Source organism: Akebia trifoliata, chromosome 11, assembly GCF_017979445.1.
Source record: "Akebia trifoliata isolate Shusen 1 chromosome 11, ASM1797944v1, whole genome shotgun sequence".
NCBI lineage: Eukaryota > Viridiplantae > Streptophyta > Magnoliopsida > Ranunculales > Lardizabalaceae > Akebia > Akebia trifoliata.
The window spans coordinates 47,969,493-47,988,354 of NC_141385.1; the positions used below are offsets into that span (position 1 = coordinate 47,969,493).

Consider the following 18,862-nt stretch of genomic DNA (forward strand, 5'->3'; position numbering starts at 1 on the left):
TAAGGCGTGGGCATGTCATCACTTTGAAAATAAAAGGGGGTATTTCAAATATTAATCAAAATGTAGGGGATATGTCTAAATCACCCTAAATAAAAGGGCACATTTCTGTAAAATCATATTGATTATTGAGAGATGCCCGGTAATTTATCAAGTAAGTCTATTTTTAAATTTATATATGTGCATTTATCGTTTGATGGTTAATTTATATTTACTGCCACATACATTACACTTACGTTTATTTTTATATTATTTTTGGGAAACAATAGGATGTAAGTTTGAGTAACTTCTCACTTTTTTGCCACATTTCACTTCTTGCTTCTATTAGAAAACACTTCAACTTATTTCAGTTTAGAGTAAGAATGACGTGAGACCGACATGAAAAATCTCACTTTCTTTGAAAGCCGCAATCCATAACAGCGTCCCGTTCCTATTGAAAAATATGGTGACTAGGTGACACTTTTTTTTTTGGAAAATGCTGAAATGACAAAAAGACTTTACTATAATTCTCACAAGTCTAATGTGGGATGTGCACATAATCATAGATGTATTTTCTCGTGATACGAGTAAAAATCATCTACGGTTATGTATGTATGTCCACGTCAAAATTGTGAGAATCACAATAAATCTTGTGTCACCCCAGCACGACTCTTTTTTTATGGGAGAACAAATATATCATTTCTTGCTTTTGTCCACATTTCACTTCTTGTTTCTGTTAGTAACACTTCCAACTTCTTTCACCTTTAGATTAAGTAGCACATCTAAGAAGCAATGTGAGATGGGCATGAAAAATCTCATTTTCTTTTCAAATCACAAAACAAAATGGTGTCCCGTTCCTATAGAAAAGTAAGATGTCTTTGTGGCACTTGTTTATGGGGGAACAAATATATTGAGTTGCATACCATATAAAAAGAGTTGTGATAAGCTAACTCTCCCAAGTGACATACTCAAAATACTCTCCTGAAGTGGCATGTGCTAGAATCATAGACTTTATGCCTCGGGATACACAATTGCACATCTCCATAAATTTATGCAATTGTGTATTTCGATGAAAAAAAAATCTATGGGTCTAACACATGTCATGTCAAGAGAGTGTTTTGATTATGTCATGTGAGGGTGTCAGATCATCATTACTCATATAAAAAAGGCTTAGGATCTAATATGGTGTCCTGTTTTTATAAAATAGGAACGATGTGTACATGACATCTTTTAGTTGGAGTTTGAAATACCTCCGCCTCCTAATCAAGGGAAGCGGGTCCTCTATAGCACACTTTTAATAGATAAGAGAGTCATACTAGAAGAAAAATTGACCACTCAACCCTCTTTTAATTATGACTTAGATCTGGTTTAAAAAAATCAAATAAAAAAAACTAGTTCTTTTCTCCAAATTCATGTCTTTACAAATGAATGGCTACTAAATTCCCAATATTTAAGTTTGGGATTTAATTGCATTGTTGATGGGGCACTCTTTTAACCGTTGAAAGTGTGCTACAGAAATCTAATAATTTTTAACTTCGTCATAATTTGTTATATTAAATATACAACTTAATAAATTTTTTTTTTATAGATAAAAATTTATCTTAATTAAACGTAATAAATTTTTAAAAGATATAATGCATTTTAAGTACCTATCAATAATTTATATGAAAAATTAAAGAATTTTACATTACATACATTAATTTTGATATAGGAGACACCTTAAATCATCTACGATATAAAAAGAAATGATAAAATAAATCGATTTTAGGTACCCACGGGATTCCCATTAGATAGAACCTAATGGTTCTTGTTCCTATCGATTCAGTTCCATTTTAAACGCAGATCTAATCGATTCCATTAAAAAGGAAATCATAATAAGGGTTTTTGGTTATGATCCTGGTTGATTTCGATTAAATGAATAACCATTGACACCCAAAAAATGAATTATTTATGAGGTAAGAAAATACTGAAATGACAACAAAAAAAAAAAAATTTACTGCAATTCTCACAAATCTGACGTGAGATATGCACATAATCATAAATGTGTTTTCTCGTGATATAAAATAAAAATCATTTACGATTATGTATGGATGTTCTCGGCAAAATTGTGAGAATCGCAGTAAAGTTTTTGTCACCCCAGCACGACTCTATGATGTAACATGCCAGAAACTCTTACCAAACACATGCCACGTAGACATCATTATTTATTTCATAGGAACTGACACTGTTATGTTGTCGACACCCGACTATTTCCAGAAAAATTGAATATTTCATGCCATGTAATTAGTTGATAAGGTCAACTTATCCGTTGATACCATCCAAGTCAAACGCGGTGCCACGTTGCAAATCCAAGCAAGATGTCCTTCCCAAAACACGGTGCAGTGTACGTGTGTAACTGTTTGGTTCACGTGTCTTTTGCGCGTCCATAAATCTGGAAAAAGTCTTTTCGGATCACAAAAATAGTATGTTACTGATATACCCTCAGATTTGCATAAAATTAAAGTTTCTTTTCTTTTCTTTTTAGTGCAAAATGTTTTATTAAAAATGAAGTTCCCACATAAAAAATAAAAAATAAATAAATAAATAAAAAATAAAACTAAACTTTTAAATAAATTGTGGTATTGTATTTTTTATTTTAAGATTCCAATTTAGTCAAAACTAGGGTTGTCAATGGATCATATTTGGATCAAATTTGGCTTTAATGTAGAATCTATACAATAAGGATAGCATTGGATCCATACATCCCAATAATTTATTGGATTGGATCTTATTTATTAGATTTTAAATATTTTGATTTAATTCAATAAAAATTGGATTGGGTTAGGATCCAATCATTTTGATTTTACACATAATAATATTTAAAATTAATTTATGTATTTTCTCATGCATTATTATATTGAGATATGGTTGATCCAAAATCAACCAATAATATATATTGGATCTAATCCTTATGAATTTGATTTTTTATTGGAAACCAAAAATTTTATCCAACCGCTAAGTTATTAGATCAAATAGAACTTTGGATTTGATTAGATCCATTGACAACACTAAAAAGAAAGTTTAAACATCTATTGCCAATGCGCCAAATTTTCTTATGTGATTAGGTCCATCCACTTTATTTGCCACTTAAGCATTTAATTCCAATTTTAAATGGTGTTTTTGTTTCTATAAATAGATTCATATTTATTGAATAATTTTGATATGCCCTTTGAGGTTTTCATTTATATTCGTGATACCCTGCATTTTCAAATTGATGAGATACCCTTTGACCTCAATCTTTCAATGGAGAATGATTTTTAATAAAAAAAAAATGAAGATACCCTCTTCTTGTATTTCTTGTGTTTCAAACTTTTTTAGAATTTTTACGTTTTTGTTTAGATTCTTTCTTAAGATTAAGAAATTGGATTTGCCTCGAGAATGAACGATAGTGATTTTTGAATTTTTAAAATTCATTCTTTCAAATGTATGATTCAATCTGCGTGATTCTCCGTAAAAAAAAAAAATACTTAAGAAAATCATTTCTCCAAAAACATGATTTTTGAAGTGTATGATTACAAATTTCAACTAGAAATCATTTTCCAATCCAAAACGGTTTTTCACCCTACATTGAAAATATTTTCTCACCCCATCCCTTGGGAAAATGATTTTCTATTTTCAAATGATATTTCTTTTAAAAGTATCTAGGAGTGATAATGGGTCGGTTCCAGTTCAGTTCTTAAGAACACATAGAACCATTATCACTATTTTTTTCGATTATGATTTTTATTGATTTTGATTCCGACTCTAAAATAAGTGGAATAGGAATCGGAATCAGAACCTCAAAAAAACATGGGTACTCATCGGATCTCATTCTCAAAAATCAAATGGAAAAAAATATTTTAAATCCTTATAAATAAAAAATCTTTAAAAAAAAAAAAAAATCAATATACTATGTGCAAAATATCAATTTAATTATAATTTCTTCTACTAGAGGTAAGAGTTAATTTTTTTTCTTCAAAAATTAAAATTTAGCTTCTCTACGAGTAATAAACTTTTAGAAGAGATAGCACATTTAAAACTCCAATACATAATTTTATGAAAAAGTAAAGAAATCTATATAATACATATTAATTTTAAAACATAAGAAAACCTTAAATCATTTAAAATATATTTTAAAAAAATTAAAAAAATAAATCAGTTTCGAGCCCTGATCAGATAGAATCTAACGGTTATGATTCTTATCGGTTCGATTCTATTTTAGACCTAATTCTAATCGATTCTAATAAAAAGAGAATCAGAAACAGAGTTTTCAATTTCGCTTCTAGATAAATGGGTACCCATTGACACCCCTGGGACTATATTTATTCCTTATCCACAAACTGGTGACGACATACTTGTTGACTTTGATATCCTCTTATAAACTAATGAATAGTGAAAGGCAATTTTTAGTTTATATATGAGAAGTCAAAGATAAGGGTGTCATATCTTCAATTTGAAAGCATAAGGAGCTATTTCAATTATTCACAAAAATCATAGAGGGGCATTTAATTGTCCTAAAACCATAGGGACACCCAAAACATTTACTAAAATTTGAAGGAAATGTTGTTGTGACTTGCTACGTGTGAACACCGTGTCCTAGCACCCTGTTTTTCAAACTGGCAAACAATAAATAATAATTTTATATTAAATTTAAAAAAAATGAACACTAAGAGGGCAATATGGTAAATTCAAAAATAATAATGTACAAATAATGAAGACTCCCTCCTTGGCTCTCCTACTTATTTACCTTCCACTTTCAAACCTCCCAAAGGCCCAACTGAAACTTCAACTGCCTCTCTCTCTCTCTCTCTTCGAATACAGAGTCTTCTTCACTCCTTTTAAACAGTTGAAGAACAAATATGGCTAAAAAACCCATATTTCTCATACTCTCTCTCACTCTTCTTTTCCTCTCTAACCTCAATCAGAGCCGATTCATCTCAGACTCTGCTTCTGATTCTGATTCTGATCTGGTTTTTGATGGAGTGGATAATGGCCGAAAAACACAATCTTTACTTCTCCTTGTCAAGAATCGATTGTTTTCCTCATCAGCTGAGAGAACATGTGAGGAGACGTATGGGTTTCTGCCCTGCACCACAACTATTATGGGTAATATGTTCTTAATAATTGGATATGGATACCTAATGTTCGTTGCAGCTCGGTATCTCTCTAATGGAAGTGAGCTTCTTCTGGAGATTCTTGGCCCTGGTATTATTGGTGGTCTCTTTCTTCCTGTTCTTGGTGCGCTTCCCGATGCTTTGCTTATTCTTGGTAAGTTATTATTATTATTATTATTGTTTTTAATTCGATCTAAGCTTCCTTTTTCACCATTTTAGCTGAATCGAAGAGAAATTTTGAGGTTGTAGAAGCAAGGATTTGGATAATTTGTTTATTGGAGGTGTTTTTCACTATGAATTGATGAGATAATTTATCTTTTTCTTTTCTTGGTGGAGGTTAAACTGGATTTTAATGGTTAAAATTAGACGATTTTGATTTTAGAAATATCGCTCCACATTTTGGTGAATTTTTTGAAACACCCCCTTATGTTTTCAAATTGGTGACGTGCCCCCATAAAACTTTGTTTTATATGCCCTCGTCTTGGACCTGTAGCCAACAGCCTTTGTTTTTTGCTTTTTGTTTTTGTTGTTGTCTTTTTTTCAAAAGCTATCGTTTTCAACCTTAATTTATTCGATGAACTTCAACAACCTTGAAACATGGAGGCAAGATATTAATTTTGTGGACAATAGAAGACCGGATTAAAGGGGGACGTGCCTTCAGTTTGAAAAGACAGGTGTATCTCTAATATTCACAAAAATGTCGAGGGGCATGTCTAAATCACCCAAAATTTAAGGAGTGGGGTTGTTTTTGTTTACACCATTTGGATATGTTCGTATGCAGTACTTATTTTATTTAAGGGTAAATTATTTAAAAATAATAATTTATTTTTTTTATTATTTATTAAAAATAATAAGTTTTAATAATTTAAAAAAAATACTAACAAGGTCAAACACCCTTGTTTAAGAAATAAAATCTTGAAATACCAAAATTACCCTTATATGTAGGTTAAGTTCAAAACAAGGTACTTTGACCACCAAATTTTTTTTTTTTAAAGTAAAATACCTAGGTTGATTATAAATATCAATTAATATTGGTTTGGAATCTCAATCTATTGTAATAATTGACTTCAAGATAAAAGTCGTCGTAATATCACAATTTGAAGTAACCATCGTTTGTAGTTCTAGCAATTTTAATCTCTAGTGTTATCTTTATAATAACCTTCATATTGGCATTCAACCATTTTTCAAGCCATTTTAGAAATTGGATATTGGCTTATAGCAACTAGACAATTAAGAAGATAAATATATATATAGAAAGAAAATAGAGAGAGCAAGATCACTAGAATTAAGTGGGGAAAAACACCTTGAAACCCATATTTATAAGTGGAAAGTAGATTGTTATAACTGAAAATTGGCCCTTGAACTCCCTGTTTTCATTCAAATTTCTACTTGTTATCTGAATTTAAATTCAAAATTGAAAAAAAGCGGTTTAATGACTTGTTTGCGTTCAATTTTTTTAGACCACCTTTTTTCAACTTTTTATTTAAAAAAAAAAAATTAAAATAAGCCGGTTGACCACCTTGTTTGCTCTTTATTATTTTTTTAAATGAAAGTAGGTGGTATGACTGTCTTGTTTTAAATTTTTATTTAAAAAAATGAAATTCGGTGGTTAAACGACTTGCTTTAACAAGGGTAAATTCGGAAACTCTTATTAAGGCGGTCAAATGACCTAGTTAGTATCTTTTTAAAAAAAAATTGAAAAATTATTATTATTTTATTTCTATAGCAAAAAAGTTACTATGTATGGAGGAGAGTGGATTAAGTGCCCTTTTTGTTTTTTCCTCCTTTTTTTTTTTTTTTTTCCTTTTCTGGTTTGATTTGTTTTTTTTTTTTTTTTTTTTTTTTCAGTTACCTTTTTTTGTGTGTCTCAATTCAAATATAATTTTTTCAACTGATTTTTATTTTGTTTAAATTATGTAAAAATGTTGAATGGATGAACAGTATAGCGCTCTCAATTTATAAGAACAAGGATCTTTATTGACTTGGGAAAAAACATATGATAATCCTTAGCAAGTTAATTCGGTGGGTAATTAAGGAAAACTGATTCTCCTTTTGAGTACGAGTTATCGAGAAAATACATGCTAGAGTGGTAACTAGTTGTGGGAACACATGGTGGTTACACAATTGAATTTCCTTTACAATGGGTTTTCATCAAGTTAACCTTTAGTTTCTATTCATGGAGGTAAAAACGATATAGTGTTGGTTGGTATCTCGTAGTGGCTGATGCCACTTTAGTGCATGAAATTCAGCAACTTATTGAGAAAATCTTAATTAAATCATGATTTTTTTCTTCACCGATTTAATCGTTACCTTTTCAATGAGTCATGACTTTTCCGAATTTCACAATAAATCTAAAAAAAAAAGGTATTTCAATATTTTACCAATATGAGCATCAGAGAATGAGTGAAGATGGCATTGAATCTGATTGGTTGATGGATCCTAACTTGATTCATGATAATAATTTTATTTTGAGCAATATAAACCTTAAAAGTGTTGCATACCTATCGGTTACTTTGTGGATGAAGTCAATGTGTGGTTTAATTTATTGTTGAAGTTTAATATGTGATTTGACAATATAACATGATAACAACACTTAATAAGAACAACTACAAAGTCCCAATCCTTGCCCCATTTTATTCTTTTATTTATTTTTGAATTTTCCAAAATTTTCCCTTGCTGACTTGTTCCTGAATCCTGACTTGGTGACTATACTCGAGTGGAGCATTTTCTCCCCTAGCTTTGAATGAGTTTTTCTGTGATCCAATTTTATAAGTTATTAATTTCTTTGTCAGCAAAGCTTATTTTTCAATGATTTAAATCTCATGTCTTTGTCAATGACTAAGTGTTGGCAAACAAGCTGAAGGATTGTTATTGATTCTGATCTAATTTCTTGTTTTTTGTAATAGTATCTGGACTTTCTGGAAGCAAAGAAACTGCTCAATCTCAGGTCTTGGTTGGAATGGGCTTGCTAGCTGGTTCAACTGTCATGCTTCTCACAGTACTATGGGGATCTTGTGTTGTTGTGGGCAAGTGTGATCTCGAGGATTCCACTGCAATAGATTTAAAAGATGCTAAAGGGTTTAGCTTAACTGGTAGGCTTTTTTTCTTGTTTTTCGCTGGAGTATAATTAGGACCTCAAGTTCTTCACATTCTCAATTATTAAAAGTATCTTGAAGTGGGTTATAATTCATAATTTCTAGCTCTATCTTTGCAGGGTCTGGTGTTAGTACTGATATCTGGACTAGTTATGCTGCAATGATCATGGTTGTATCTGTTGTTCCATTTATCATTGTCCAACTACCACAGCCGTTTGTTTCATCTTCCATGAGGCGCATGGCAATCTTGATTGCACTCATTGTTTCCATTGCATTATTAGTCTCATACTGCTTGTATCAGGTATTTATGATCATCTGCTTCTATGCTGTTTAATAAAATCCAATATGTAGTATACAGTTTTCATTTTCGTTGTGCACATAAAGCTTTAGAAATTTTGTATGAGGGTATATGTTGATCCATGACCATGTAACAAATATGCTCCAACTTGCATATAAGAGAGGGTCACGGGGCTTAACAAAACCCATAAAGACTAAAGTCAAAAAGATTGACGTAGTGGGTTGTTCTTGCTTATTCCTTTAGTAGTAGCTAAATATCCTAGTTTAACAACTTGATTTTATCTTATAATCATTTAATAAGTTGGAGTTGTTATTTTAGCTTGCTAAAATGGTGACAGTATATTTCCTTTTAAATATTGGTGCAGGTCTTTCAGCCTTGGATTCAGGAGAGAAAACATGAATATGCAAAGAAAAAACATGTAATATCTGGCCTTCTTAAACATTGGAAAGAACATACACTCCTAACCGATGTCGGTGAACCTGACATAGAAGTTATAAGAAAGTACGTCTTTTTTATACTCACAACTTTTTTTTTTTTTTTTAATTGGATAATCTATTCAGTTTTGAATACTCATTCTTAATGGCAGGTTATTTAAGAAAATCGATGAGAATTCAGATGGAGCTCTATCGCGCTCAGAGTTAAGAGCTCTAATAATAGGGATTCGTTTTGAAGAAATAGATTTGGATGCAGATGATGCTGTCAATAAAATACTAAAAGATTTTGATACATCTGGTGATTCTTGCGTTGATGAGAATGAGTTCATCCAAGGAATTTCAAAATGGCTTAAGGAAGCTAGGCGTTGTGTAAATTCTGATAGGAATGCAGGTCCTCAAACGGTGGACTTTTTAAGTGATTATCATAAGGTAAGTTGTCTTGTGATTTGCTTTTCTATGATCCTAGCCATTTCAATATTATTTTTATGACATCTACAAAAAATGCATGTACAGAAAACCAAGAAAGAACACGATCTGCTCGGGAATCAGAATGATGAAAGCAATGAGAATGTTGAAAATCCTAGATTGACATGCATTAAAGCAGCATTAATGTTGCTGCTAGGAACAGTTATTGCAGCTGTATTTGCAGATCCCCTTGTAGATGCTGTCGACAATTTCTCCAGCGCTACAAATATACCTTCTTTCTTCATCTCGTTCATTGCTCTTCCATTGGCTACAAACTCCAGCGAGGCAGTGTCGGCACTTATTTTTTCCAGCCGGAAGAAGCGAAGAACTGCTTCTTTGACATTTTCTGAGGTTTGTTCTCCTTTTCCTTTAGACGTTTCGTGTATGAGCCATACTTTGCTTGATAGCTTATGTTTAAGTGCACAGCTCCTTGCAAAAAAACAAAAAAAATGGGTGTGTGTTTGTGTTTATGTGATAGACTAAAATACGTTTTTATGTCTATGCATACACACATCAGAGCATTCACACATGTGCATCTACACACAAGAAGGACTCGATTTGTTTTTAAGTCAAAGACTTGTGTTATTGCATTTCAAGACAACAACTAGAGTTGAAATGCTAAAAAAGAAGAGTGGGAATTCACTTAAATCTGCTTAATCAGTAAACAAGGTGATAGTTGCATAATAGCTAAAAAACTATGTAGAAGTGCTTTAAATGGGTGTATGAACACTGACCTCTTATCAATGGTCTTATGATTTTGTGGTCATTACTTGCAAAATCTGCGTGAATTATTGAGAATGGAGAATGAGCTTCGACTTGTAAAAACAAAAGCACAAAACCAATAAGATTTCATTATACTTAATCTGTATATGTTAAACTAAGTGAGTTATTTGATGCAGATATATGGTGCGGTGACCATGAACAACATCCTTTGCTTGGCTGTCTTCTTATCACTTGTTTACATAAGGAACTTGACATGGGACTTCTCGGCCGAAGTGCTTGTCATTCTTATTGTTTGCATTGTGATGGGTGTCTTTGGCAGCCTCCGTACCACCTTCCCGCTTTGGACATGTTTGATTGCATATGCGCTTTATCCATTCTCTTTGGTGCTTGTTTATGTTCTTGACTACATTTTTGGGTGGTCATAGTCTTTCCTTGAGATCATAGAAAGCTAATGAGAGGTATTTGTTGGTTATCAACGTGCCACTGACGGCAAGCCCAAGCCTTCCAAATTCTCTCTAAGGTCTTCTTTTAAGATGTTTTCTGTAATTCTCTTTAATGCCAATCTTTTAGGATGTTTCCTGTAATTTTTTTGAGTGGGAACTGAGTGATTATGTACAGATAATGTCTGTAATCTGTGACTCCAGTTTTACCTTATGGTTTCAAGGACTGGGTTTTGGGATGGACTCGGCATGTGCCAATTCCAGTTTGGGAAGGCCGAGTCCAGTGGAACTGGCCGAGTAAATCCCCTCCAACCCAGTTCAAAATGAGTTGACATCAATTAGCATGATTTCAAATTTACACCTCTCAGTATTATTGGCATGTTTTCTGGATCTTAATAGGCCACATCCCTACATTCGTCTCTATTTGACATCTGGGTTTAAGCAAACTGGGGGCTTAGAGCCATTAATACTTGGAAACTTGACCGAGTTGTCAAACCTCAGCCATGACAGAAATGTAGCCAATAATTTCTCAAAGGTACAGGAGTCCCAAAACATGCTAGGTTAACCAAATTGGCTGAGCTAGTCTGAGTTGGCCCAGATGTTAGGGACTAGTCTCTAGTCTGGTTGGACTAAACAGAGTGACGTGTCTGGCAGGAATTTGAAGCATGATTGCATAACCAATCCAATTTCTTAAGGCTTTGTTGTAAATATGAATCAATGAGAGCCTGCATGATTGTGTAGAATATCTTCTAAAGATTTTTTTTATCAGAAAAATCTTATTTGCGGATGTATGGCTGTAGATTTCTTGGAGCTTTCTCCTTTCCAGTCTTGATGGGAGAAAATTGATTTTTTTTAAAGTTAGATTGGGAAGATCTTGATATTATTCTCTGATTCTCTCATTGTCCCTTAATCGGAGAAAATTGATTTTTTTTTAAGTTAGATTGGGAAGATCTTGATATTATTCTCTGATTCTCTCATTGTCCCTTGCTCCAAAACTAAAAGGAAAACATTCATTGGCATTTTCCAAGTCAGTCATCCAGCAGTTGTTTTCTAGGAAAATCTATCTGAAAAAAAAAAAAAAATGTTCACACTGAAAGTTAATTTTCCCGAAAACAAAAATTTTCTCTAATGATACACACCACAGGTTCCTTTTAATTTTTAAATGCTAAATAAAAATAAAATTAATAATAATTACCATTATCACAACATACTGTTATTTATTATAATAATAAGTACGGACCTACAACAACTCGATTTGCAACTCTGCTGGTGTCATTTAGCTCTTCCAATCACCTGGTAACACTAGTGTGGTACCTATCAAGAATCCTCTAACACCCAAGTTAAATAAGAATCAAGATAATCTTCTCTCTAGTAAATCTCCCAATTCATCCTGCAGAAAAAAAAGGTCTTTCCCTCGATCTTTCTTCTAGGGATCCTCTTCTTGATCACACAAATTATCAGAAGAAGGTAATTGAACATTGTTGATTTTACCAAAACACTCCTAGATTCTTGGGATATCTGTCTTATCTTGGCGTTGTAAGTCATGCTATGTCCTTTAGACTAGGTAGGGATAGAGAACTAATATCTGGACTTACTCCATCGTTACTGAGCTGCAGATCATGTTCGACCCATGTTCAGATCAGGACACATGTAGGTTTTAGATCGCTTACAGCTTTTACTCTCTACAATAGAGTATAATATATTCTTAAATATCATTTAAATATGGAAAGCGAGACACAAAACTAATTGAACTTACTCAGCCAGTTTGTGAAAAGAAATGATCAGGTTGGACCAGCCAGAGTCAAGGAGTCCCGACAGATCCCATTCTGAGTGGGCCGAGGTAAATTGGAAATTGACAGGGTCTTGAGACCACTGTTTGTTGTGCTGCCCTTGGATTACATTACAAGTTTAGGGTTCCATGTTTTTGCCTTCTTTTGTGGGCAACACCTTTCAGTTTATGGTCCATGATGTTGCCATGTTTTACTATTAAAGAACAAATAAATTAGTCTAATTTCTGTGCCAACATTCAACTCAGTGAATCGACTCGTTGAGTTTGTAGGTGAGTCTTTGCCCTTTAAAACCCCACTCCACCTTACACGAACGACGATGGCTTATCTAATTGGGCCAAAGATTTCTGGGTCAAACCCAAAGCTCTCTCTCTCTCTCTCTCTCTCTCTCTCTCATGTCAGCAACCATAATAAACATTGGCTTTTAGCGATGCTACAGAGAAAACCAACATAATCCATAACCAAACTAAACAGAATCACAAAACAACACAACTAACATTATTTCAGAATAAAACAAACAAAATCTACATCTCTATCTCTAATGTCCAATAACTCTCTCTCATGGTCATGCTCACATGGGAAAGATTCAGAACACATAGTCTTCTACAGCAAATTCATGAACAAATCTTCCTCCTGAGACACTGAATTCTAGTTCCATTTCCATCCTATTTGAAAGAAACCATGGATTGCAAATGCTAAGAGTGACCCACATACATTCTTCAAAATGGGTTCCTACTTATAGCTTTAGATTGAGATCCACACCATCAACGGTCTCGCTTATTCTGTCATTTGTGGTCGTTCCCAAACGGCCATTCTGCTGCCCATTCAGAGGAAAGAAGCTGTAACAAGGCTGGTGTTGAACTGACCCATCTTGACGGATCAATGGGTCTTCAATGTTTCCCTTCACATTCAATCAAACACGTTCAAATATTAAAAAAACAAAAAAACAGCGTAATTATAACAGTAATTTGGGATAGTGAAATGCGTAGTTATCATTTAATCTTACTTGATATGGTGGCATATTGAATTCGGCCTGTTCTTGGTAAATGGAGGGCAGAAACGCTAAGGGTTGCTTAAATTTAGAAGTTGTTGAACATGATGAGGTTGCAGGGAGGCCTAAAGTCAGAAAATCGCCATCTAGAGCTCCATTTTCTTTAATGCTCTTCTTTGGGTTCAGCTCGGGTGAGCTTCCCATTCCGTTGATATGAAGGGCAGTGGAGTCTGCATGACCTTCTCTGAGAGGAGGAACAAAAACAATGTGAACCAACAACCACTACTACAACAAAATGGCAAGAATGGGAAATAAGCGGAAAAAAAAATAAACATCAATTCAACCTCAAAACTGCATTCCCCTTTTCGAAATTGAACATGCCACCGTTGCCATTACCACATAAAGATGTTTCATCGGATCTGTAGAAGTGAGGAAATTTGCAGGGGAAGGACGGACCCAACTGGTTGTCTAGAGCGAAGGGCCATTGCCGCTTCATGCCAACCATCTATACTACATACAAACAACATTCACCATTAGAAACAACCCCTTTCGCCATTTTAATTAGGAGAATAAGTTCTACTAGATTGTAACAAAGTAGTTAATGAAAATAAACCAACTCCATTGTCATAGATTGTTTTTAAGTCATGAACTTAGATACAAAGAATGACACCACATACCTTCTCCTCTGACCAGAGAGGAGTTGGATAGTTGCTATAACAGCTTTGGTTTGAAGGGGGCTCCATCTGAAGATTTAGTCCAGATGATGAACTCGAAGGGGCGGTCACCTGCAAGTATGCAATAAGATTTCTCTTTGAAAAATAAAACGATTAAAGGAAAAGGAGCAATTCTCTTACCATTGAAGGAAATTGATGATAGTGTTGTTTCCCTTGCATTACAACAAGAGGAGACAAATTTAGTTTCGAATCGCTCTGTGAATTTGATCCAACTGCGAATTTGGTACTCTCCCCATTATGATTCAACTCTTGAGAATTCCACATTGAAGGGAAATAGCCATGGCCACCCACATTCGAGGTTGACCAACCAATAGCAGTTCCACCACCACCTCCACCGATTGGATTGGCAAAATTATGACCATAAGGAAGAGGTGGAGGTGGGCAAAACAGTTCTTGATTCGAAATTGGAATTGGAACTGAGGAAGATGGCCTAAATGCGGACGAAGAACAGGGATCAATTGGAGAAGGTTGAGGAAAAGGAATCAAAGAAGGTAACGGCCGGTGGACTGACGATCCTATCTTCTTTTGTTCTTCTAAACGAATCTTCTCTAACTTCTCAACACCTAGACCTCTTTGTGGGATTTTCTTCTGCTTAGGCTTCGTCGAAGATCGACCGCCACCCCCACCACCACCACTACTGCTATTGCTAACCATTTTTATTCTCTGTTATCTAATCCAAGAACACCCCAAAAACAGAAAACCCTCAAAGACCCAGTAACAGAGAAGCAACATATGAAGAGAACCCACTAATACACAGACACAGAAGAGTGAACATGAAGAGAACCCAGATACAAAAATTTACAACAAAAAAAAAAAAAAACAAAATCTCCAAATTTTTCAGAACCTCAAATCTGAAGAACAGATACCCAAATGTTTAAAACAGAGAAGTAAAATGCAAGAAAATCCATAATTACCCAGTAATAGAAATGTGAACCACAACTCAAAAATTCAAAAACAGAAAAAAATAATCTAAAATCACCATTTCAAAACCAGAATTTTCTTTAAGAACAGAGCACCCCAAATGAATAAACAAAGAAGAAACTCTGAAACTGAAATCCCACCAAGATCACGCAGGTTCTGGAGCAAAATTCGGGGAAGTCTCACCACCCAAGTTTTCAGCAAAGATTAAGGGAGAGAAAGTATCTGAGAACTCCGGATCTCTCTCTCCTCAATTTTTTGTCTGAGATACAAATCAAGCCCTTTCAACCACGCAAATCCAAACCCATATCAAATCTTTTACCATCAATTTTCTCGCCTAAATCCTCGCTCCACTAAAAAGAAAAAAAGAAAAAAAAAACTAAAAATCATTTTTTTAAGACCAAATCTCTGTCTCTATCTCTCGTATATAATTGAACTAAGGTTCCCTTTCAAATAAACAGGTTGTCACGCAGAAACACATTTCTTCTCTGCTCTTCCTCTCCACAATTTCTACTATTTTTCTAAAAGAAGGATTATTTCTTCTCTGTGAAGTGTGAAACGTTGTGGAAAACTTGCCTCGTATGGAAATTTGGCCACCACTTGCAGATTTTAAGTACCTGATTTGTGGGCCCCACACATGCATTTGATTCAGCACTACCCTTCATGATCGGCAAATTTGGGTATAGTCCTCAGGATTTTGTAAATATTTGTACATCCCTTGACCATGGTCTTATATGAGAGATGACGAAAAAATGTTGAAAATAACCTCATCTTCAATCTCTTGCAAAAAGAAGTTTCTTTTCACCATAAACCATTTCTTCATCCTTTTCAATCCTTAAGCTTTTGGATAAAAAGTTTGACTTATTTGATTAAGCCTACATTTATTTTTCTTTGTAGTAAAACCTATTGTTCACAATAGTTCCTTTATTTCTTTTAGGGTAAAAAATTTATTTATTTTTCTTTGACCAAATAGTAGAAAAAAAAAATGTTATTAATCAAATCATGCAAGTAACAAGTAGTAATCTTATCACCTATAGTGAGTTTTTGATTATCCCAATACCTTAGATAACCAATGTTTTATGTCGGAGTGTCGGTCAATTGTCAAGGTTGACATTTTGAATGGTTGTCCTTGATGATTCATGTTCAAACGTTGAGATCGACCACTATAAAAAGATCCATATTGATGAACGAATGGTTGATCTCAATGATTCATGTTCAAATATCAAAATCGACGATTTATAATTGTTGATTTGACGGTTGTAAAAATTCGTTCTCAATTATTAGATGAAAGGTTGACCTTAATGTTATGAATTGTCTCGACAATTTGAATCATGGATCTCACTTATTGAAAGGGAGTGAGGGGGTCATAAGAAAGAAAAAAAAAATCACTAAATGGACTATCAAGTTACCGTGAAAAATTTAGGGGTGTTTAGAAAAAAATATAACTTTCGTTACGGTTCGTTACGGTTCATTAAATAATTTTCCCTAATTCTTAGGTCTGAAGAATGTAGGCCAAGTTGGGTTTAACAACTTGTAGTTTAACACAGTCTGACCAAACACACACGCGTCTAATATCTCATGAGGACGTTATTCCGTTCAGTCTTTAATATTTTGTTAATATTTGTAGAAGTATTTATTAATTTAACTTTTATTATAAAAATTAAGATTATAACGATTTCATTGTATAGAGATTTTTCGATATTTACAAAAATGCCAATACACATAACAATGATTCCTTTACTTTTCTGCCACGAACCATAATAGTTCATTTAGAGTCAGAGAGAGATCTTAAATGAGGTCAAATGGATTGCCATGTAGGGGTGTCAATGGGTACCCATTTAACCGGAATTGAAACCAAAAACTCCTGTTTCAATTTCCTTTTTATCAGAACCAATTAGAATCGAGCTAATAAGGAACCGAACGGATGGGAACTCGAACCGTTAGATTATATCATATAGGTAGCAGACCAATCCACTTTGTTATTTCTTTTATACCATATATGATTTTATGGTTTTCTATATTTTTAAATTAATACATATTATATAAATTTTTTCAATTAATACATATTATATAAATTTTTTCAATTATTCATATAAACTACGCATCAAAATTTTAAATGAATAATATCTTCTAAAAGTTTATCATTAGTAAAGAAAATGAATTTTAATTTTTTGAAAAAAAAATCATTAACTCATATCTTTATTGGAATAAATTATAATTAAGTTGTTACTCTGTAGATAATAAATTAATTTTTTGAAAAGAGATTTTTTATAATGATGATTTAAATTATGTTTTTCACATTCGATTCTTGAGAATTGGAATTGATAAGTACCTGTGTTTCTTGATGGTTTCATTTTGGTTCTAGTTATTATAAAATCGAAATCAGAATTGACACAAACCACAACCAAAAAAATATAATGGTTATGGTTCTAAGTACATTAAGAACCGAACCATGACCTACCTATTGACACCCCTCCCCCTGCTCTATTGGTAAAAATGACACCTCGCACTTCTAAGTTTCATTGAGATTTCGATGAGGTTTGAAAATTTTTAAAAACTAATTTTTTTTACTTGATCAAAGGCTTTGAAAAAGAATGTTCATTGAACTAACAAATTTAAAATACTTTTATAAAAATAAAATATATAATTAATTAAGTCTTGCAAGGAACAAGAAACAATCTTGTCACTTATAACGGGGTTTTTGGTTATCCCAATACCTTTAGAACACTAATGTTCTACGTTCAGTAACAATTGATTTTTGAGATCGACGATTTGAATGGCTGTCCTTGATTATTCATGTTCAAAATGTCAAGATTGACAATTTTAAAAAAAAGATCAATAACGATAATTAAATGGTTGATTCAACGATTCATGTTCAAATATCAAGATTGACGATTTACAATAATTGATTCAACGATTGTAAAAAGTCAATGTCAATAATTGGATGAAAGGTTGACCTCAATAGTTTGAATTGTCGATCTCAACGATTTGAATCATCCATTTCACCAATTGCAAGGGGATGAGGGGGGCAATAATAAAAAGTTCACTAAATGGACTATCAAGTTACCTTGAAAAAATTTGAGCTTGTTTAGAAAAAGAAAATCTAGACTATTTAGTTACCATGAAAAAAGTAGGGGTTGTTTAGAATGAAATACATCCCTCCATCAAGGTTCATTAAATAATTTTCCCTAATTCTTAGGTCCAAAGAATCTAGGTCAGCCTGGGCTTAACAACTTGCCGCCCAGTCTGACCAGACGTACATGTGTCTAATATCTCATAGAGACGTTATTCAGTTCATAATCTTTAATATTTTGTAATCGTATTTAAAAATATTTATTATTTTACTTTTTAGTATGAGAAATTAAGAGTATAACGATGTCATTGTATAGATGTGTTTTTTAAATAATAATTTAAATATTTTTTTACATTTACAAAAAATGTCAATACACATAACAATAATAACCTTACTTTTTTACGCTAAAGTCCATGATACATAATGGTTCATTTAGAGTTAGACAAAGGTCTTTCAATGAGACCACATTAATTGTTGCGCAGGGGTATGAATGGGTAACCATTTAATCGAAACTGAAAACCTCAATTTTGGTTTGTGTTTTACTCAATATGGAACCAAACTGATAAGAATCAAAACCGTTCGGTTTTATCCTACGGGTACTCAAAATTTATTTTGTTACTTCTTTTTATTTTATACTAGAAGGTGGCATATGCAAACAAACATGTATCAAAAGGGTTTATTTGTAATTTAAAACGTTGATTGAAAGATTTTTAAATATTACATAGTTAAAAACAAAAAGATATTTTTGTAATTTTGAAAACTTACTAATACGATTTTTGGGTGGTTGGTTGCAATT

General features: G+C 33.0%; 2 protein-coding genes across 4 annotated transcripts; one reads left to right on the forward strand and one right to left on the reverse strand.

The window, feature by feature from the left end:
- Positions 1 to 4,737: 4,737 nt before the first annotated feature.
- Positions 4,738 to 10,925, forward strand: LOC147392254 (sodium/calcium exchanger NCL-like). Its single transcript, XM_086457586.1, has 7 exons — positions 4,738 to 5,262; positions 8,015 to 8,200; positions 8,323 to 8,504; positions 8,866 to 9,002; positions 9,088 to 9,364; positions 9,449 to 9,751; positions 10,300 to 10,925. The coding sequence occupies exons 1-7, from the start codon at positions 4,854 to 4,856 to the stop codon at positions 10,546 to 10,548; spliced, it is 1,743 nt and encodes a 580-aa protein (XP_086313712.1). The 5' UTR covers positions 4,738 to 4,853; the 3' UTR covers positions 10,549 to 10,925.
- Positions 10,926 to 12,823: 1,898 nt separating this feature from the next.
- LOC147392255 (uncharacterized) lies at positions 12,824 to 15,574 on the reverse strand. 3 transcript variants are annotated; one of them, XM_086457588.1, is made up of 6 exons: positions 15,137 to 15,573; positions 14,196 to 14,738; positions 14,019 to 14,126; positions 13,686 to 13,846; positions 13,357 to 13,585; positions 12,824 to 13,251 (listed from the first exon to the last, which is right to left on the reverse strand). In XM_086457588.1, exons 2-6 carry the CDS (start codon positions 14,727 to 14,729, stop codon positions 13,087 to 13,089), a joined length of 1,197 nt encoding a protein of 398 aa, XP_086313714.1. In that variant the 5' UTR covers positions 14,730 to 14,738; positions 15,137 to 15,573; the 3' UTR covers positions 12,824 to 13,086. The 3 variants fall into 3 exon arrangements, with proteins under 3 accessions (XP_086313714.1, XP_086313713.1, XP_086313715.1); XM_086457587.1 differs by having other exon boundaries at positions 14,196 to 14,745; XM_086457589.1 differs by having other exon boundaries at positions 13,357 to 13,590; positions 13,691 to 13,846; positions 14,196 to 15,574.
- Between the last annotated feature and the right edge of the window lie 3,288 nt (positions 15,575 to 18,862).